Raw genomic sequence first — 22736 nt, 5'->3', positions numbered from 1 at the left:
ATGCCTGGAAGAATTAAACAATTATTCTAGGAGCTAAAAACACGTAAAAAACTACTTCAACTGTCTGGAAGCAACTTGAAAATTGACCATCTGCATGAGAAATAGTAAAAAATTGCAGCTATTATATTAAAAACTGGACAAAAAAAACGTGTAAAATATATAGAAGAGCTCTTTAAGTATCTGGAAAAATGTCTTGAATTATCTGGAAAAATAACTTTAGCTGCCTGGAAAAATGGAAATATTATTCTAGGAGCTTAAGACGCTTGAAAAATCACATCAATTGCCTAAAACAAACAAAAAAAGAGCCACAACTGTTTGGAATCATTTGCCTGGAAAATGGGAAAAAAATGTTCCCAATTATCTGGAAAAAAGAAAAAATTATTCCAGGAGCTCGAATTAATTCAATTTTCTGAAAAAATTATACCTACTGCTTGAAAGAATTGAAATATTATTCTAGGAGCTTGAAACGCCTGGAAGACCACTTCAATTGCCTAAAACAAAAAAAAGACCCATAACTGTTTGAAAACAACTGTCAGGAAAATGAAAAAAATATTCCAGGAGCTCGAATTTATTTAATTGCCTGGAAAAATGATCTCTACTGCCTGGAAGAATTGAAATATTATTCTAGGAAATTTAGATGCTTGAAAAACCACTTCAATTGCCTAAAATAAAAAAGAAAGACCTACAACTGTTTAGAATCAATTGCCTGGAAAATCGGAAAATATATTCCTAATTGCCTGGAAAAAAAGAAAAAATATTCCAGGAGCTTAAACTAATTCAATTTCCGGGAAAAATTATACCTACTGCCTGGAAGAATTAAAATATTATTCTAAGAGCTTAAAACCCTTGAGAACTTACTCTTACTGCCTGGAAAATGGAAAAAATGACCTCTGAAATAAATGAAAAAAAAATTGAAGAGCTTGAGATACTTAGGAAATTATATTATTGCCTGGAAAATTTGGAAAAAAAGACCCACAACTGTTTGGAATCAATTACCTGAAAAATCGGAAAATATATTCCCAATTGCTGGAAGAAAGGAAAAATTATTCCAGGCGCTCGAATTAATTAAATTTCCTGGAAAAATTATACTTACTGCCTAGAAGAACTGAAATATTATGCTAGGAGCTTGAATCGCTTGAAAGAAAAAAAGAGACCCATAACTGTTTGGAAATAACTGTCTGGAAAATGGGAAAAATATTCCAAGACATTGAATTTATTCAGTTGCCTGGAAAAATGATTTCTACTGCCTGGAAGAATTGAAATATTATTCTAGGAGCTTAAGAAGTTTGAAAAACCACTTTAATTGCCTAAAATAAAGAAAAAAAACCCAAAACTGTTTGGAAACAAATGCCTGAAAAATGAGAAAAACATTACCAATTGCCTGGAAGAAATGAAAAAATTATTCCAGGAGTTCGAATTAATTCAATTTCCTGGAAAAATTATACCTACTGCCTGAAAAAATTGAAATATTATTCTAGGAGTTTCAATCGCTTGGAAGACCACTTCAATTGCCTAAAACAAGAAAAAAGAAAGATCCAGAACTGTTTGGAAATAACTGTCTGGAAAATAGGATAAATATTCCAGGAGCTCAAATTTATTCAATTGTCTGAAAAAAAATATCTCTACCGCCTGGAAGAATTGAAATATTATTCTAGGAGCTTAAGAAGTTTGAAAAACCATTTCAATTGCTTAAAATAAAGAAAAAAATACCTACAACTATTTTAAATTAATTGCCTGGAAAATTGAAAAATATATTTCTAATTGCCTGGAAAAAAAGAAAAATCATTCCAGTAGTTTAAACTAATTCAATTCCCTGGAAAAATGATCCCTACTGCCTGGAAGAATTGAAATATTATTCTAGGAGCTTAAGACGCTTGAAAAACGACTTCAATTGCCTAAAATAAAGAAAAAAAGATTCATAACTGTTTGGAAACAACTGTCCGGAAAATAGGAAAAATATTCCAGGAGCTCAAATTTATTCAATTGTCTGGAAAAAATTATCTCTACCGCCTGGAAGAATTAAAATATTATTCTAAGAGCTTAAAACCCTTGAGAACTTACTCTTACTACCTGGAAAATGGAAAAAATGACCTCTGAAATAAATGAAAAAAAAAATTGAAGAGCTTGAGATACTTAGGAAATTATATTATTGCCTGGAAAATTTGGAAAAAAAGACCCACAACTGTTTGGAATCAATTACCTGAAAAATCGGAAAATATATTCCCAATTGCTGGAAGAAAGAAAAAATTATTCCAGGCGCTCGAATAAATTCAATTTCCTGGAAAAATTATACGTACTGCCTGGAAGAATTGAAATATTATTCTAGAAACTTGAATTGCTTGAAAGAAAAAAAGAGACCCATAACTGTTTGGAAATAACTGTCTGGAAAATGGGAAAAATATTCCAAGACATTGAATTTATTCAGTTGCCTGGAAAAATGATTTCTACTGCCTGGAAGAATTGAAATATTATTCTAGGAGCTTAAGAAGTTTGAAAAACCACTTTAATTGCCTAAAATAAAGAAAAAAAACCCAAAACTGTTTGGAAACAAATGCCTGAAAAATGAGAAAAACATTACCAATTGCCTGGAAGAAATGAAAAAATTATTCCAGGAGCTCGAATTAATTCAATTGCTTAAAAAAATGATTTCTACCGCCTGGAAGAATTGAAATAATATTCTAGGAGCTCAAGAAGTTTGAAAAATCAATTCAATTGCCTAAAACAAGAAAAAAAGACCCACAACTGTTTGGAAACAGCTGCCTGAAAAATGAGAAAAACATTACCAATTGCCTGGAAGAAAGAAAAAAATTATTCCAGGAGCTCGAATTAATTCACTTTTCTGGAAAAATTATACCTACTGTCTGGAAGAATTAAAAAAATATTCTAGGAGCTTGAGACGTTTGGAAGAACACTTCAATTGCCTAAAACAAGAAAAAAAAAAGATCCATAACTGTTTGGAAATAACTGTCTGGAAAATGGGAAAAATATTCCAGGAGCTCGAATTTATTCAATTGCCTAAAAAGAAGATCGCTACTGCCTAGAAGAATTGAAATATGGTTCTAGGAACTTGAGATGCTTGAAAAACCACTTCAATTGCCTAAAATAAAGAAAAAAACGCCTACAACTGTTTAGAATCAATTGCCTGGAAAATCGGAAAATATATTCTTAATTACCTGAAAAAAAAGAAAAATTATTCTAGGAGCTTGAAACGCCTGGAAGACCACTTCAATTGCCTAAAACAAAAAAAAGACCGATAACTGTTTGAAAACAACTGTCTGGAAAATGAAAAAAATATTCCAGGAGCTCGAATTTATTCAATTGCCTGGAAAAATGATCTCTACTGCCTGGAAGAATTAAAATATTATTCTAGGAAATTTAGATGCTTGAAAAACCACTTCAATTGCCTAAAATAAAAAAAAAAGACCTACAACTGTTTAGAATCAATTGCCTGGAAAATCGGAAAATATATTCCTAATTGCCTGGAAAAAAAGAAAAATTATTCCAGGAGCTTAAACTAATTCAATTTCCGGGAAAAATTATACCTACTGCCTGGAAGAATTAAAATATTATTCTAAGAGCTTAAAACCCTTGAGAACTTACTCTTACTACCTGGAAAATGGAAAAAATGACCTCTGAAATAAATGAAAAAAAAAATTGAAGAGCTTGAGATACTTAGGAAATTATATTATTGCCTGGAAAATTTGGAAAAAAAGACCCACAACTGTTTGGAATCAATTACCTGAAAAATCGGAAAATATATTCCCAATTGCTGGAAGAAAGGAAAAATTATTCCAGGCGCTCGAATTAATTAAATTTCCTGGAAAAATTATACTTACTGCCTAGAAGAACTGAAATATTATGCTAGGAGCTTGAATCGCTTGAAAGAAAAAAAGAGACCCATAACTGTTTGGAAATAACTGTCTGGAAAATGGGAAAAATATTCCAAGACATTGAATTTATTCAGTTCCTGGAAAAATGATTTCTACTGCCTGGAAGAATTGAAATATTATTCTAGGAGCTTAAGAAGTTTGAAAAACCACTTTAATTGCCTAAAATAAAGAAAAAAAACCCAAAACTGTTTGGAAACAAATGCCTGAAAAATGAGAAAAACATTACCAATTGCCTGGAAGAAATGAAAAAATTATTCCAGGAGTTCGAATTAATTCAATTTCCTGGAAAAATTATACCTACTGCCTGAAAAAATTGAAATATTATTCTAGGAGTTTCAATCGCTTGGAAGACCACTTCAATTGCCTAAAACAAGAAAAAAGAAAGATCCAGAACTGTTTGGAAATAACTGTCTGGAAAATAGGATAAATATTCCAGGAGCTCAAATTTATTCAATTGTCTGAAAAAAAATATCTCTACCGCCTGGAAGAATTGAAATATTATTCTAGGAGCTTAAGAAGTTTGAAAAACCATTTCAATTGCTTAAAATAAAGAAAAAAATACCTACAACTATTTTAAATTAATTGCCTGGAAAATTGAAAAATATATTTCTAATTGCCTGGAAAAAAAGAAAAATCATTCCAGTAGTTTAAACTAATTCAATTCCCTGGAAAAATGATCCCTACTGCCTGGAAGAATTGAAATATTATTCTAGGAGCTTAAGACGCTTGAAAAACGACTTCAATTGCCTAAAATAAAGAAAAAAAGATTCATAACTGTTTGGAAACAACTGTCCGGAAAATAGGAAAAATATTCCAGGAGCTCAAATTTATTCAATTGTCTGGAAAAAATTATCTCTACCGCCTGGAAGAATTAAAATATTATTCTAAGAGCTTAAAACCCTTGAGAACTTACTCTTACTACCTGGAAAATGGAAAAAATGACCTCTGAAATAAATGAAAAAAAAAATTGAAGAGCTTGAGATACTTAGGAAATTATATTATTGCCTGGAAAATTTGGAAAAAAAGACCCACAACTGTTTGGAATCAATTACCTGAAAAATCGGAAAATATATTCCCAATTGCTGGAAGAAAGAAAAAATTATTCCAGGCGCTCGAATAAATTCAATTTCCTGGAAAAATTATACGTACTGCCTGGAAGAATTGAAATATTATTCTAGAAACTTGAATTGCTTGAAAGAAAAAAAGAGACCCATAACTGTTTGGAAATAACTGTCTGGAAAATGGGAAAAATATTCCAAGACATTGAATTTATTTAGTTGCCTGGAAAAATGATTTCTACTGCCTGGAAAAATTGAAATATTATTCTAGGAGCTTAAGAAGTTTGAAAAACCACTTTAATTGCCTAAAATAAAGAAAAAAAAACCCAAAACTGTTTGGAAACAAATGCCTGAAAAATGAGAAAAACATTACCAATTGCCTGGAAGAAAGAAAAAAATTATTCCAGGAGCTCGAATTAATTCACTTTTCTGGAAAAATTATACCTACTGTCTGGAAGAATTAAAAAAATATTCCAGGAGCTTAAGACGCTTGGAAGAACACTTCAATTGCCTAAAACAAAAAAAAAGACCCATAACTGTTTGGATATAACTATGTCTGGAAAATGGGAAAAATATTCCAGGAGCTCGAATTTATTCAATTGCCTGAAAAGAAGATCGCTACTGCCTGGAAGAATTGAAATATGGTTCTAGGAACTTGAGATGCTTGAAAAACCACTTCAATTGCCTAAAATAAAGAAAAAAACGCCTACAACTGTTTGGAATCAATTGTCTGGAAAATCGAAAAATATATTTCCAATTGCCTGGAAAAAAAGAAAAATTATTCCAGGAGCTTAATCTAATTCAATCGCCTGGAAGAATGATCCCTACTGCCTGGAAGAATTCAAATATTATTCTATGAGCTTGAGACTCTTGAGAACTTACTCCTACTGCCTGGAAAATAGAAAAAAGTGACCTCTGGAATAAATGAAAAAATTATTCCAAGAGCTCGAGGTACTTAGAAAAATATATTATTGCCTGGAAAATTTGGAAAAATGACTTCTGAAATAAACAATAAATTATTCAAAGAGCTTGAGACACTTAGGGAATTATATTGCTGCATGGAATATTTGTAAAAATGACTTCAACTGGTTAGAAAATTCCAAAAATGACTACAACTGCGAGGAAAATGGGAACGGGAGTTTAAAACCCTTGAATTTTTTTTGTAATTTAAAGTTTTCAATTTTTTCTTTTAAGAACATTATTCTGCTGCAGAAGAATCTTAATTCTGAAATCCGAGTTGAAATAGTATATGTTATACCAATAAGATGTCCTGAAGGAACATATAAACCATAACGGTTAGTATTTTTAGCCTAAAGAAGATCCAAAAGAGGATTGAAACGCCATTTAACAAATAAAAACATTTTTTTGGCGTCCTGTATCCCAAACAATTTTTTGTATATTTTAAAGTCTTAATTGTTCACATCTAATTTTAACCCCGCAAGTTATTAAGTAAAAAACTAATAATATAAAAAATTATAACAAATGAATGCAACGTTGCCAATATGCCTGTCAATTCCAATGGATATATTTTCTTAAATAAAATATTATATAATTTTTGCAAGGATGCCAATATACATTAAATTTCAAAATAATTTATATGCCAAAAAACCCAATTTTCCAGATTTTTATTAGATTATTTAGAGATGTGGCATTTGAACATACATTTCTTAAATATGAAACGAAATGTCGATATTCAAAATATTTCACATAAAAAAAAGTGGAAGAATTAAAATTTTCGCAATTTTTCTGGATCTTTTAATAAAATTTTCTAAAAAGCCTCATTTGAATAAATATTCCGTCAAGAAAATACTCCTGAAATAATTTCACTTTTATGGATAAAAAAGTTATCAGGGTAAAAAAGTGGGCTTTTACAAAATTTGTAAAAACATAATTTTCTAGAAAATTGTCCAGTTCAAAGTACAACAACTGACAAAAAATAGACAAATAAACACAGTAAAAATTAAAAACTCATTACAAACATCCATAATTTAATTCCTGCTTTAGGCTCACTTGAAAGCATTTAAGCCTAAAAAAAACATTCTTCCATTAATTATCCACAAAAACTGGAAAACAAAATCTTTGCTAATGGAGCTAAAATTTCAACAGAGTCTGAACATACAGCAACAGGTCACTAACGATGATGACTTGGCGGCTTTTTTTTTTGGAGCATTTTTCACTTCGTTATACAGCAAAATGAAATTTTCTACATGAGTTTATTTAATTTATTTAATAATAAAGAGTGACGCTTTTCATCCATTTAATTTTCCACAAGAAATAAATTCACATTGTTTCATTTCATTTTTATGTAGGAAATTAAAAACCTAGAGGGGGCGATGAAAGCGCCCTGGAACGGATGGATTCTTTTCCTTTTATTCGTCTCGCTGTGTCTTTTAAAGAGGATTTTATAGCCTTGTAGTATATTTTAAGGAAATGTTTTTAATTTATTTTACTGGAAAGTCAAGGATTTCTGGATAATATAGGTTTTCTTTTTAAATTCTTGCCATTTAATGGATTTTATGGGAGAAAATTGGCATTCCATGGCATCAATAAAAGTAAAACTGTTCCTATAAGAACATTTCTTTGATTGAGTACTTTATCAAATATTTATAGGAAGAAATGGGTCAAGCATTCTCTATAAAATAAGAAATATTTCAATGAAATCTTATAAGTTTACTATTTATTAATGGCGATCTTATTGATTATATATTTGTTTGAATTTACTCGTTAATGACTTTCTCATTACGAGTAATTTGAATAGAATTCAAACTTTGACGAGTGCTTTTAGTGTGACCCTACCAAAACTCTTTATTTTATTCTTGACATTTGTTTCGCTAAAGATGATTTAGTTGCAAGGGATTTTATATGCTAAAGAAATAACTAATAGAGTAAAAAAATCTAATAAAGGGAAAACTGTAAACTAACTATACTATACAATTGACTATAAGAGATTAAACTTTCATGCTCGAACTATTTATATTACTACCAACATTATTAGTAGAACATTATGAATTAGTGCAAGCATATCAAAATAAGGCAAAAGTAGATCTTTCTACAGTAGATTCAAATTTCACTAATACAGCAACTTCAACACAATATTCAGAAACATTAGACGCTCAAAATACAACTTCTTGTGTTCTGGAAACTGTCAGTATAGTACTGTTTCTCATACTTGTATAAAAGTTAAATAAATTCAGATTTATGTCATAACCGCCTGGACTATAATGCCTTTACTATTTGCCCTCTCACTATGGCCCACATGTAATAGAGTGAGAAACCATTTGCATGTTTTAGTCCAGGTGCACCAATAAATTTGCGGTTTTATTAATGTACTTTTTCAAGTAACAAATAGTTATCTACTTAATAAAATTGTAACTTTCAATAAGTTGAATAAATTCAGATTTATGCCATAACAGCCTGGACTATAATGCCTTTACTATTTGTTTTCTCACTTTGACCCAAATGTAATGGAGTGAGAAACCATTTGCAGGTTTTGGTCCAGGTGCATTTATAAATTTGCGGTTACATAAATAAATGTTTTCAAGTAACAAACACTTATCTACTTTAATAAAATTGTAATTTTTAAGCTGTTAAATAAATTCAGATTTTTGTCATAACAGCCTGGACCATAATGCCTTTACTATTTGCCCTCTCACTTTGACCCAAATTTAACAGAGTGAGAAACCTATTGCAGGTTTTAGTCCAGGTGCATTCATAAATTTGTGATTTCATAAGTAAACGTTTTCAAGTAACAATTATTTAACTACTTTAATAAAATTGTAATTTTTAAGCCGTTGAATAATTTCAGATTTTTGCCATGACAGCCTGGACTATATTGTCTTTATTATTAACCCTTTCACTTTAATCCATATGTAATAGAGTGAGACACCGATTGCAGGTTTTAGTCCAGGTGCACGAATAAATTTGCGGTTTTATTAACAAACGTTTTAAATTAACAAGTACTTATCTACTATAATAAAGTTGTTACTGTCAAGATATTGAATAAATTGAGATTTATGTCATAACAGCCTGGACTATAATACTATTTGCCCTCTTACTTTGACCCAAATGTAATGGAGTGAGAAACCATTTGCAGGTTTTAGTCCAGGGGCATTTATAAATTTGCGGTTTTATGAATAAACGTTTTCAAGTAACAAACATTTAACTACTTTAATAAAATTGTAATTTTTAAGCCGTTTAATAAATTCACATTTTTGCCTTAACAGCCTGGACTATAATGCCTTTACTATTTGCCCTTTCGCTTTAACCCAAATGTAATAGAGTGAGAAACCTATTGCAGGTCTTAGTCCAGGTACAGTCATAAATAAACTTTTTCAATTAACAATTACTTATCAACTTTAATAAAATTGTGACTTTCAAGCCTGTGAATAAATTCATATTCATGCCATAATACCCTGGACTATATTGTCTTTATTATTTCTCCTCCCACTTCGATCCATATGTGATAGAGTGAGAAACCTATTGCAGGTTTTAGTCCAGGTGCATGAATAAATTTTCGGTTTTATTAATGACCTTTTGAATTAACAAGTACTTATCTACTTTAATAAAGTTGTAACTGTCAAGAGATTGAATAAAATTAGATTTTTGTCATAACAGCCTGGACTATAATGCCTTTACTAGTTGCCCTCTCACTTTGACCCAAATTTAACAGAGTGAGGAACCTATTGCAGGTTTTAGTTCAGGTGCATTCATAAATTTGCGGTTTTATTAACGAACGTTTTAAATTAACAAGTACCTATCTACTATAATAAAGTTGTTACTGTCAAGAGATTGAATAAATTGAGATTTATGTCATAACAGCCTAGACTATAATACTATTTGCCCTCTTACTTTGACCCAAATGTAATGGAGTGAGAAACCATTTGCAGGTTTTAGTCCAGGGGCATTTATGAATTTGCCGTTTTATAAATAAACGTTTTCAAGTAACAAACATTTAACTATTTTAATAAAATTGTAATTTTTAAGCCGTTTAATAAATTCACATTTTTGCCTTAACAGCCTGGACTATAAAGCCTTTACTATTTGCCCTTTCACTTTAACCCAAATGTAATAGAGTGAGAAACCCATTGCAGGTCTTAGTCCAGGCACAGTCATAAATAAACTTTTTCAAGTAACAATTACTTATCAACTTTAATAAAATTGTAACTTTCAAGCCTGTGAATAAATTCATATTCATGCCATAATACCCAGGACTATATTGTCTTTATTATTTCTCCTCCCACTTTGATCCATATGTAATAGAGTGAGAAACCTATTGCAGGTTTTAGTCCAGGTGCATGAATAAATTTTCGGTTTTATTAATGACCTTTTGAATTAACAAGTACTTATCTACTTTAATAAAGTTGTAACTGTCAAGAGATTGAAATAAATTTAGATTTTTGTCATAACAGCCTGGACTATAATGCCTTTACTATTTGCCCTCTCACTTTGACCCAAATTTAACAGAGTGAGAAACCTATTGCAGGTTTTAGTCCAGGTGCATTCATAAATTTGCGGTTTCATAAATAAACGTGACCCAAACGAAAAAATACTTATTTACTTTAATAAAATTGTAATTTTTAAGACATTGGATAATTTCAGATTTTTGCCATAACAGCCTGGACTATATTGTCTTTATTATTAACCCTTCCACTTTAATCCATATGTAATAGAGTGAGACACCGATTGCAGCTTTTAGTCCAGGTGCACGAATAAATTTGCGGTTTTATTAACGAACGTTTTAAATTAACAAGTACTTATCTACTATAATAAAGTTGTTACTGTCAAGAGATTGAATAAATTGAGATTTATGTCATAACAACCTGGACTATAATACTATTTGCCCTCTTACTTTGACCCAAAGGTAATGGAGTGAGAAACCATTTGCAGGTTTTAGTCCAGGGGCATTTATAAATTTGCCGTTTTATAAATAAACGTTTTCAAATAACAAACATTTAACTATTTTAATAAAATTGTAATTTTTAAGCCCTTTAATAAATTCATATTTTTGCCTTAACAGCCTGGACTATATTGCCTTTACTATTTGCCCTTTCACTTTAACCCAAATGTAATAGAGTGAGAAACCCATTGCAGGTCTTAGTCCAGGTACAGTCATAAATAAACTTTTTCAAGTAACAATTACTTATCAACTTTAATAAACCTGTAACTTGCAAGCCTGTGAATAAATTCATATTCATGCCATAATACCCTGGACTATATTGTCTTTATTATTTCTTTTCCCACTTTGATCCATATGTAATAGAGTGAGAAACCTATTGCAGGTTTTAGTCCAGGTGCATGAATAAATTTTCGGTTTTATTAATGACCTTTTGAATTAACAAGTACTTATCTACTTTAATAAAGTTGTAACTGTCAAGAGATTGAATAAATTTAGATTTTTGTCATAACAGCCTGGACTATAATGCCTTTACTATTTGCCCTCTCACTTTGACCCAAATTTAACAGAGTGAGAAACCTATTGCAGGTTTTAGTCCAGGTGCATTCATAAATTTGCGGTTTCATAAATAAACGTGACCCAAACGAAAAAATACTTATTTACTTTAATAAAATTGTAATTTTTAAGACATTGGATAATTTCAGATTTTTGCCATAACAGCCTGGACTATATTGTCTTTATTATTAACCCTTCCACTTTAATCCATATGTAATAGACTGAGACACCGATTGCAGGTTTTAGTCCAGGGGCATTTATAAATTTGCGGTTTTATAAATAAACGTTTTCAAGTAACAAACATTTAACTACTTTAATAAAATTGTAATTTTTAAGCTGTTTAATAAATTCACATTTTTGCCTTAACAGCCTGGACTATAATGCCTTTACTATTTGCCCTTTTACTTTAACCCAAATGTAACAGAGTGAGAAACCTATTGCAGGTCTTAGTCCAGGTACAGTCATAAATAAATTTTTTCAATTAACAATTACTTATCAACTTTAATAAAATTGTAGCTTTCAAGCCTGTGAATAAATTCATATTCATGCCATAATATCCTGGACTATATTGTCTTTATTATTTCTCCTCCCACTTTGATCCATATGTAATAGAGTGAGAAACCTATTGCAGGTTTTAGTCCAGGTGCATGAATAAATTTTCGGTTTTATTAATGACCTTTTGAATTAACAAGTACTTATCTACTTTAATAAAGTTGTAACTGTCAAGAGATTGAATAAATTTAGATTTTTGTCATAACAGCCTGGACTATAATGCCTTTACTATTTGCCCGCTCACTTTGACCCAAATTTAACAGAGTGAGAAACCTATTGCAGGTTTTAGTCCAGGTGCATTCATAAATTTGCGGTTTCTTAAATAAACGTGACCCAAACAAAAAAATACTGATTTACTTTAATAAAATTGTAATTTTTAAGACATTGGATAATTTCAGATTTTTGCCATAACAGCCTGGACTATATTGTCTTTATTATTAACCCTTCCACTTTAATCCATATGTAATAGAGTGAGACACCGATTGCAGGTTTTAGTCCAGGTGCACGAATAAATTTGCGGTTTTATTAACGAACGTTTTAAATTAACAAGTACTTATCTACTATAATAAAGTTGTTACTGTCAAGAGATTGAATAAATTGAGATTTATGTCATAACAGCCTGGACTATAATACTATTTGCCCTCTTACTTTGACCCAAATGTAATGGAGTGAGAAACCATTTGCAGGTTTTAGTCCAGGGGCATTTATAAATTTGCGGTTTTATAAATAAACGTTTTCAAGTAACAAACATTTAACTACTTTAATAATATTGTAATTTTTAAGCCGTTTAATAAATTCATATTTTTGCCTTAACAGCCTGGACTATAATGCCTTTACTATTTGCCCTTTCACTTTAACCCACATGTAATAAAGTGAGAAGCCTATGGTAGGTTTTAGTCCAGGTGCACGAATAAATTTGCGGTTTTATTAAGGAACATTTTCAATTAACAAGTACTTATCTACTTTCATAAAGTTGTAACTGTCTAAAATACTATCGGATATTCGGTTTCTCTAATAGTAACATCTTTAGTATGTAGGGTCACTTGTAAGTAATTTTAGTGTAGTCTTAATCTTCTCCTGAAGATGCTAACAACATTAGCGAAATGGGGAATATAATAAAGAGTTTTGATTAGTCATAACACTGTTTTGTGATTTATTTTAGATTAATCACTCCAGGCTCTGAAGTAGACACTTTTTAATAAAAATTGCATTAACCAATAAATGCCCAAATAAACAAACTACTCAAAAAAACCCCAAAAAAAACTGACCGGTGACAGCACCCCTGTGTAATGTAACCGCCCCTCAAAAACAACCCCAATATTCCATAAAAACCACAAAAAATTCTAAAAATAAAGCAACTATAAGGGGGTAGCTAAGGTACCCAGGGGGCAAAGTCCCCCCTGCCCCCATCGTCAACCTGGTGGGCGCTTGGAAGTGTTGTCTGCCCTGGTGCGGGGCGAACGAACCCAAACCGCCCCAGCCGCCTCCACCGCCGCCCCCGCGTTACCGCCCAGACTCCTCCACCACCGCCGCGCAAGGAGTCATTACGGAATCTTCTGCGGAAGCCGACGACGAACCCCATCGGTCGTTTCAGGAACCCCAGGCCAGTAGGGAGTATTTGGTGTTGCAGAGATCACCCCAACAGGTTCCACTTACGGACATTTTGGAGGAGGATTCGGAGGTGCTGCTGGAGGAGGACGAGGGGGAAGAGGAGGAGGAGGAGCTGGAGGAGGACGAGGAAAGGACTCCGTTGCAGGTAAGAAAAGAATTTTTGATTTATTGATTCACTCAGATATCTTGTTTCAATTTCTATTGATTTGTCTTCAGAGCCTACTTCTTCTTCGATATTTCCTCACTCTAATGCAGATTCAGTGATCTTCTCGTACAGTAACGTTTTACGTAAGCGTTGAGGCCTATCAAACGTAATGGATCCACCATAAAAAAACCCCCCCAATAATCCAACACAACTTTCACCGATAAAATATTGATAAAATTGATAAGTGATAAGGGATACGATTTGTTTGCAGAATTACCGCATGAACTTATGTCTGACACAATTTTTAATCCTCCGATGAAAGGATAAACGGGGAATTTTATATATAATTAGTGCGGTAGTAGATTAAATTTCTGGATGTTTTCTCGTTTGTTGCTAAAGTAATGTTCTGGAGGAGTCGAGTTAAATGTGGGATTTTTTTGTTATGGGAAATTGGTTAAATTGAGTCCGGTTTAAAAAGAAAACCTTTTAAGACAGTTCTAAAATGACGATGGCTTTTGTAAAAAAATACTGAAAATCAACCTAATGAAACACTGATTAATTATTCAATGATCAAAGACTTAAGGATTTACTGCAGACTTGCAACGACCCTATATACGTTCACGAGTATATAGGGTAATATTAATATAAAAGCACTTGCCTCTTTAAAAATTTTGAAAGAAATCTGGTTATTTGGATATCTGGAAATTAGGAGTAAAGCCTTCGAAAACTCAGTATAAAAGCATAAAAGCATCAGATTTCCTTGATATTTGTAGACCTGGAACTCTAGCGTAAAGCCTTGCAAACTTTGGAAAGACAAGGAGACCTTAAGGCAAGAATTATGTTTGATTTTTCTTATGTTAAGTTATGTTTCTTCTTCTTCTTCTTTGATTTTTTCTTATGGTTACATCTTTGTTTTTCTTGGCATCCTCACTCTTCTTTTCCAAATTCGTTGTATTCATTGCATTCAAGGTTTCTTCTTAATCTCACCCAATAACACGTTTTTCAAAGAAGATTTATTAATGAACCAGAGGGACTGTGTTGACAGACTTAAATCAACTTTGGTTGAAGTACTTCTTGGAATAAATGGAAAATTTCCTCAATGTCATGGGAAATATCAAAACTAATTGGAGAAATGCATTATTTATTCAAGGCATTTTAACATACTGTTTGACTACCTTGAAGAAACTTAAAAAGGGGTTATCCTCAATCACATTCAGTGAAACGTTTTTCAAAGAAGATTTATTAATGCACCAGAGGGACTATGATGCTCATTACCTCAATTTCTTTAAAATCCAAAATATGTACTGTGAAGTGTGTGGATGGCTTTTAAAGGCCTGATGATGCTCTAACTAGAGCGAAACACGTGTCGCCCGTTTAATTACATGTTGTGAGACCTTTGCGTGACTTTGTGTTTTTCTTTGTTTTTCGTCAATTTTCAATTTTTTTCACTTAAATACTTTTGAGGCTCTAACAAAAATTCTAGATTCAGATCTACTGAATATTTTAAAGTAAGTTTCACTGCTCTCACTTTATTAGCAGTGAAGTGTTTAACAAAGAAACGTCATTTTTATTGGAATTTCAGGAAAAAAATTACAGTGATCCTCCTCTGACGAAAAAACTTGCTCTTTAATGTGAGAAGGTATTATTAGCATAAAACTGCTTTTTACTTACTCAAGTGACGTTCTGGAGTAATGGAATTAAAATCTGGAACAGTAGGATTCTTTTGAGGAAATCCCAAGAGGGCTTCTTAATCAGTTGATATCACTGTAAAGTATTTGGGATTTCAGGTCAAAATAAACCTATTAAAAATGCAGAAAATCACCCTAATGAAAGACTGAAAAATCAGTGAAGAATATACTTACAAGAAGTCTGTTAGAATAGTTAGAGTTCATTACTCTATATTGGCACAAGAGTTTTATAAAGAGTAAAAGCACCTGTGCCTTAAAAACCATGAAAAAAATCTGGATATGTGGAAACCTGGAATTCACAAATAAAGCCTTTGCAAGATCATTCAGTAAAATTAGGTGACTATTTTTGGTCAAATTACAAGATTTTTGATCCATAGGAGTACCTACAGTAATTTAAAGGATATGAGCATACAAGCATCCGGTTCCTTTGAACATGATAAAAGAACTCTGGAAAACTGATATCTGGAAACCTGAAAATTAGGAACTAAGCCTCTGCAAGCTCTCTTAGAAATATAAGGAGGCCTTAGATCAAGAGCTTTGATGAACCCTTTTTATTCTTCTGCTTCTTCTTCTTCTTTTTTTTCTCCTCCTTATATGATGACGTTTCTGGTTTTCCTCGCATCTTCACTCTTCTTTTCACAATTCGTTGTATTCATTGCGGCAATGGTTTCTTATTAGTTTGGTCAAGAAAGTCTTTGGGGTTTCAGGTGAAAATAGCTCTGTTAAAAATACAGAGATTCACTCCAAAGAAAAACTAAAAAATTAGTGAAGGAAAGAATTACAAGAAGCCTATTAGAATATTAAGAGTTCATAAGTCCATATTGGCACTGGGGTCTTATAAAGAATAAAAGCACTTATGCCTTAAAAAAATTGAGAGAAATCTGGATGTGTGGATATCTGGAAATCACGAATAAAGCCTTTGCAAGATCTTTCAGTAAAATCAGGAGACTACTTCTGGTTAAATTACAAGATTCTTAATCTATCGGAGCACCAACTGTAATTTAATGAATATGAGCATAGAAGCATCTGGTTTCTTTGAACATGATGAAAGAACTCTGGAAAACTGACATCTGGAAACCTGAAAATTGATAAACCCTTTTAATGTATCTTCTACTTCCTTTGAATTCTTTTTGATATGACATCAAATTCTTAATTGAATCCTTCTTAATATGTTGCCCCGAGCAACATATACTCAATTTTTTTAAAATCATTAATGTATTATTAAAAATAAATTAGTGGGAATTTTCTTTCTACTTTTTCAAAAACCCTGTATATTTTAAATATTAATATTATACAAACAAGTAAAAAATTTGACATGCACTGGTTTGCACCACAAGAGATCAATTTAGTACCGGCTAGAGAGAGACAGAACCTGGCGAATTTCAGTGACCATAAAAAGTTTCGTCGAACTTTATTTTTTTATATTATAAGTTAGTTTGCTTAGTCCAAGCGTTCCTCCCGAGCAACACATCATATATAATTATTGTTTAATAAATATTTATTCATCAACGATTTTTTAGTAAATTTTTGGTTTTGGTCTTAGTTAAACTGTAGAATATACGTATATAATATATGATCCTGTTTATAAAGGGGAGAAAATGTCGGTATTAAGAAAATTGATAAAGGATTTACATAGCTAGTTAAATATTTGATAATGTCAAAGGATCTTTATCAGAATCACTGTTTTTCGTCCATAATATCTGATCTAATAAAGGTATTTTTATTCTAAATATTGATATATAAAATTATATTAAATTTAAATAAATAGTTTTAATAAATTAAATATTGAATATATATTTTCTGCAAAAACATTGTGTTTCATTAACAACCCTTACCCCCCCACCCACCCCAAATAATTGCCCTGTAAGAAATTCTTTAAAAAAATCACTGTTTTTTGTCCATGATATCTAATCTAATATCACTGTTTTTTATTAAATATTTATTAATATAAACATATATAATTACATAAAATTTAAATAAATAAACTGTGTTATTAGATTAGATGTTAACGACGAAATCAGTTGTTATTCATGCGTATTATTATGGAAAACAATGATTTTTGAAAACAATTTCTTACTGGTAAGGTGTGTGGGGTGGGGGGGAGGGCAAGGGTAAGATTAATAAAAAACTGTTTTTTTGCAGAAAATAATTGCCTGAGAAAAAAATGCCTTTTAAGTAAATTAGGTGATAAAATCCATATTTTTGCCACATAACATTTTTGATCTTCATTTTTGATTCTAGATAACTTTTCATTATGTAAATTAAAAAATACAGTTTTTAAACTAAAACTATCGGTATAATTATCAACCCTGTATATAGTCAAGGTATATTTATTAAGCTGTTGAATATACGTTTATCATATAGGATTCTGTTAACAATTTCGGCATTTAAAAAAATTGACAAGGAATTTACATAGTCCTTGTTTTTCCTGAGATCTTCACTACTCTTTTTCCAATTTATTGTATTCATTGCCTAAATAGTTTTTTATCAATATTATCCAATAAACCGTTTTCAATGATTTATTAATATACCAGAGGGTTATAGTACTCCTTGGAAGAAATCGTGGAAAATATCAGAAATACTTAAAAAAGTTCATTATTTCTTTAAGGCATTTTAACATACTATTTGACTAAATTGAAGAAATTGAAAAGAGGGTTCTCATCAATGTCATTTAGTCAAACGTTTTTTAAAGTATAATCATTAATGGACCAGAGGAACTGTGATGCTCAGTAACTGAACTTCTTTCACTGAAATCCCCTTGAGGCTTTAACAAAAGTTATAGAGCAAGGTTTGCTGAATATTTTAAAATAAGCTTCATTAGTCCACGTTTGGTAGTTTCCAAGATATCTCACTTTATTAGCAGTAAAGAGTTTGACAAAGGAATTTCAATATTAGACCAGAGGGAGTATGAAGGAAAACTGAGCTCCCTTTACTTAAATCTTTTTGAAGTCTCAACAAAGGTTATAGAGCAAGGTCTGCTGAATATTTTGAAGAATATTCATTCAGGAAAATATTTCCAGAAAGCTGATATCTGGAAATCTGGAACTCAAAATTAAAGCCTCTGCAAGCTCTCTCAGTAAGATTTGGAGCAAAGTAAAAGATTTATAAATTACCATGAGCACCAATTGTAATTTAATGGTTATGAAGGTAAAATCATTTGATTTCCTTCAAATTAATGAAAAAAACCTGAAAAAGTGGTACTCTCAACCCTGAAAATCCTATCTAAAGCTACAGAAAGCAGTGTTTAAAGGTTGACCAAGCTTTTAAGCAAAAACTGCGTTGAAAAGGTCATATATATCCCATAAAAATCATCATAAAAGCCCCTAGACTGTTCGCGTGACTTTAATAGTCACAAAAAACCGTTTTTTCGAAGCTTATTACCGACATCAATCAGATTAGAGAGCTTTCAGTCAAATCTGCTACATTTACATCGGAGTTTTAGCACCCATATTATGGTCTTTACATCGGTCTTCCCAGCTCGTTTTTTTTCATACTAATTCAAGCGTGTTTATGTGCACCTCACAACGTTTCGATAAAAAAATATAACATGAAAATTTAAACCGGAAATGTGTTTTTCAGCCGCTCGGTTCTCGACTGTTGAACTTGAACCAAAAGAAGAAGAATGCCGCACCTTCGCCAACCCTGAGCGTGAAAACGCCCGGAGGCCGGAAGTATCAAACTTCCGGTGGTCGTACCTCGACCGCCACCACTTCCGGCGAGAGTCCGGGGGGCGGTGCACCGGCCACTCCCGGCGGCGGGGGCGGGGGCGGTAAGATGCAGGCGGAACAGGGATCGATCGGCGACCTACAGAAGTACCACAATCGCTATTTGAGGAACCGCAGGCATACCTTGGCCAATGTTCGGTAAGGAGCGGATTTAATTTAATTATTTTTAAGTCATCACCTTTTTTTTTCTTTTGTTTCCTGGGAGTATTGTTTATAATACTATTAATATAATATACAGTGCTTTTCTTTCAAGTCCCCCCCCCATTTATTTTTTGAACGGGTCAAAAAAAAATTTTGAAACTTGGCATAAGTAAATTGGTCTATAGATACTATTTTTCACTGTAAACTAGGTAGTTGTAAATTCCAAGATGGCGGCTGGGCGGCATCTTGAGAAAAAATTTTAAATAGAAAGGGGGGTCGTGTGGTACCTCATTTTAAAGGTCTCAATGAGTACTTTATAACCCTGAAATATTAGACCCATATCTTAACTCGTTTCAAAATGGCGGCCTAATAAAAAAGTATTTTTTTTTATTTTAACGTTTTACATTTTTATGATTTTTGAATAGGTAAAAATCAGTGTACGAAAATAAATGCGTCACTATTTTATTTTGACATAAAAACAACAGTTCTAAATGTCAAAATAACACATAAGCGCCATCTTGAATTACTATACAAGAGTAATTTACCGGTTAAGGAAAAATATCTTAAAATTTTTTTTCGAGTTTTTTTAATAGCTATTTGGTTTTTGGAATGTCTAAATAATGTTCAATAACCTTTAACGTGAAATGTGACATACGAGGGCGGTTCAGTAAGTCTTTAGAAACCAAAAAGTTAATCTTTAAATCCAAAATTCAAAAATTATAAATTATTTGTATATTATTATTAAAAACGTTAATAAAATCGCAACAGTGTATTTTTTTGGCTGTTACTTTTAGACAGGTCAAAACGGAGTCCACCGAGTCCATGTAATAAATATTAAAAGTACTCAATAGAACCTTTTAAATGAGGTAACACAAGATTTCTATTTAATGCATTTATTCAAGATGGCGCTTATGTGTTATTTTGACATTTAGAACTGTCGTTTTTATGTCAAAATAAAATAGTAACGCATTTATTTTCGTACACTGATTTTTACCTATTCAAAAATCATAAAAATGTAAAACGTTAAAATAAAAAAAAATACTTTTTTATTAAGCCGCCATTTTGAAACGAGTTAAGATATGGGTCTAATATTTCAGGGTTATAAAGTACTCATTGAGACCTTTAAAATGAGGTACCACACGACCCCCCTTTCTATTTAAAATTTTTTCTCAAGATGTCGCCCAGCCGCCATCCTGGAATTTACAACTACCTAGTTTACAGTGAAAAATAGTATCTATAGACCAATTTACTTATGCCAAGTTTCAAAAAGTTTTTTTGACCCGTTCAAAAAATAAATGGGGGGGGAATTCAAAGAAAAGCACTGTATATACATACTATAATAATTATTATTTCAAATACCTTTCCATATACCTCAGCGAAATTTTCGAAATTCTTATTTGTTTCCAGTCCAGTTTGTATAGAACCAATGTAGCAAGGAATTCGCCGTTAAGTCGTATGCTTTTCTTATACAGGGTGTCCCAAAAGTCAACGATAAGCCGATAAAGGACAATAGACAAGGTGCTTAGGGATTCAAAAAAATACTAAAAAAATCTATCTTGAGTACTTTTAAAATTATAGGCATTCATAGAAAATCCGAAAAAATTGACACCCCCTGTTGCCCTTTTTAGTACTGTGGCTACAAATTTTCGAATTTCTTAACAATTTTTTTTAATGTAATCCTAAATAAACTTCCCATAAATTACAATACTAAATTCAAATACAACTGTTCATATTTTAACGAAATTATCAGATTTTTGCGCAACTTGTGTTGAAAATTGTGTCTTTTGACCATCATTTCCCAAATTTAACTAACTGTCCTCGAAAAGAAAATTACGTGACTGCTTGGCAAGTGATTTCAAAAGTTGCCGTATCTAATCTAGATTTCAAAATGGTAAGATACTTGCTAGATTATTGCTTCAATAGGTGTGTATTTTGATTTTTTTAGTACATAGTCAAATGTACGCCGCTACTCTAAGCTAAGTTAATTTACCTAGTTTACCTAGATTTCTTGGAAAAAAAAATGTGCCACTTAATATTTATCGAAACATGTGGTTCCAACAAGACGGCTGCCCGGCCCACTATGCTCGTCCAGTAAGGGAATTTCTGGACAGAGAATATCCGAACAGGTGGATAGGGCGGGGTGGAACAATCGCGTGGCCGTCGCGTTCACCCGATTTAAATCCTTTGGATTTCTTTTATTGGGGAGCAATAGAAGAGGTAGCTGAAGAAAGATTCGCCCGATTTATAATGCGATCTTTTCTAAAAAGAATTAGAATATGTATTGGGAATGAGGGCAGATAATTTGAGCATTTGTTGTAACTCCAATAAAGTTTTGTTATATTTACTCTGATTTTGTTTCATTATTTATTTTGACTATAAAATTAACTTAGTTTAGAGCAGCGGTTTGCCTTTTTTCGGCTTATCGTTGACTTTTGGGACACCCTGTATAATTCCAAATGTTTTTCTGTAGATTTATTTTGCCGCTCTCTCTTTCTATGTTTAAGAAGAGAATCAGAGATCCTTGTTCTAATTAACAAGAACACAAAATTAGAAACTTTATTGTATTTCTGCTCTTGTATTATTTTTCAATTTTGTATTAGTTAAGTGCACCTGAAACACTTTGTAATTTGTGGATGTTCGTTTGGGTTTCGGCCCATTAACATCCTATTTATTTTTGATAAATAAATAAATAAATATTGCATTTGATTTTAACTATGCATATAATAATAATAATGGAAAGAAAGTGTTGCAGACTTCAAATAAAGCTGATTCTATTTTGGAAGAATTGCCGACGTTCGGGCCTTTATTTAGGACATCTTCAGGGCTGGGAATTACAGGTTATAGTTTACAATTAAATAAACTAATAAATATTAATGACGCAGTTAATTGAGGAACAGACAAAAACCTTAGTGCCCAATATAATATTGTAGGTATATTGATTGTGATGTTTAAAAAAAATGTTATAATGTGGATGTACAATGCAACACTATCAAATGCTTGCTTATTTCGTCACAGGATATAGGCTGATTTTTTAAACAGGAGTAGGTAAATATGTCGATCTTAACGCTATCTTTTACTATATATATTTGGGATTGAAATACATCCAAAGCCGCATATTTTATATTATTATCATTAAATATATATTTATTCAAGGATTTTTTAGTAAATTTTTGGTTTTGGTATATATTTATTAAACTGTAGAATATATGTATATCATATACGATTCTGTTTATAAAAGGGGAAAATTTCGGCTTTTTTTAAAAATTGACACGGGATTAAAACTCGATACTACACCTCAAATATTTAATAAAATTCTTCTGAAAAATTACTGTTTTTCGTCCATATTATCCAATCTAATAACGCTGTTTTTATACTAAATATTTATATATAAAATTTAATCAAATTTAAATAAACATTGTTATTAAATTAAATATTGAAAATATATTTTGTACAAAAACATTGTTTTTCATCAACACAA

The 22736-nt window shown here is 31.5% G+C and overlaps 1 protein-coding gene across 3 annotated transcripts in view; it reads left to right on the top strand.

Annotated features, from left to right (window-relative positions):
• LOC126746405 (cAMP-specific 3',5'-cyclic phosphodiesterase) overlaps window positions 1-22736 on the top strand; it is a 415679-nt gene that overhangs the window by 2068 nt on the left and 390875 nt on the right. For all 3 annotated transcript variants that reach the window (XM_050454656.1, XM_050454655.1, XM_050454654.1), the window contains exons 2-3: window positions 13111-13704; window positions 18972-19255. In XM_050454656.1, the coding sequence (XP_050310613.1) occupies window positions 19167-19255 (89 nt within the window). In that variant the 5' untranslated portion in view covers window positions 13111-13704; window positions 18972-19166. The remainder of the gene's footprint in view (window positions 1-13110; window positions 13705-18971; window positions 19256-22736) is intronic.

Source organism: Anthonomus grandis, chromosome 17, assembly GCF_022605725.1.
Source record: "Anthonomus grandis grandis chromosome 17, icAntGran1.3, whole genome shotgun sequence".
In the NCBI taxonomy this organism is placed as follows: Eukaryota; Metazoa; Arthropoda; class Insecta; order Coleoptera; family Curculionidae; genus Anthonomus; species Anthonomus grandis.
The sequence above is the reverse complement of the archived record's forward strand: the minus strand, read 5'-3'. Positions and strand labels throughout refer to the sequence as shown.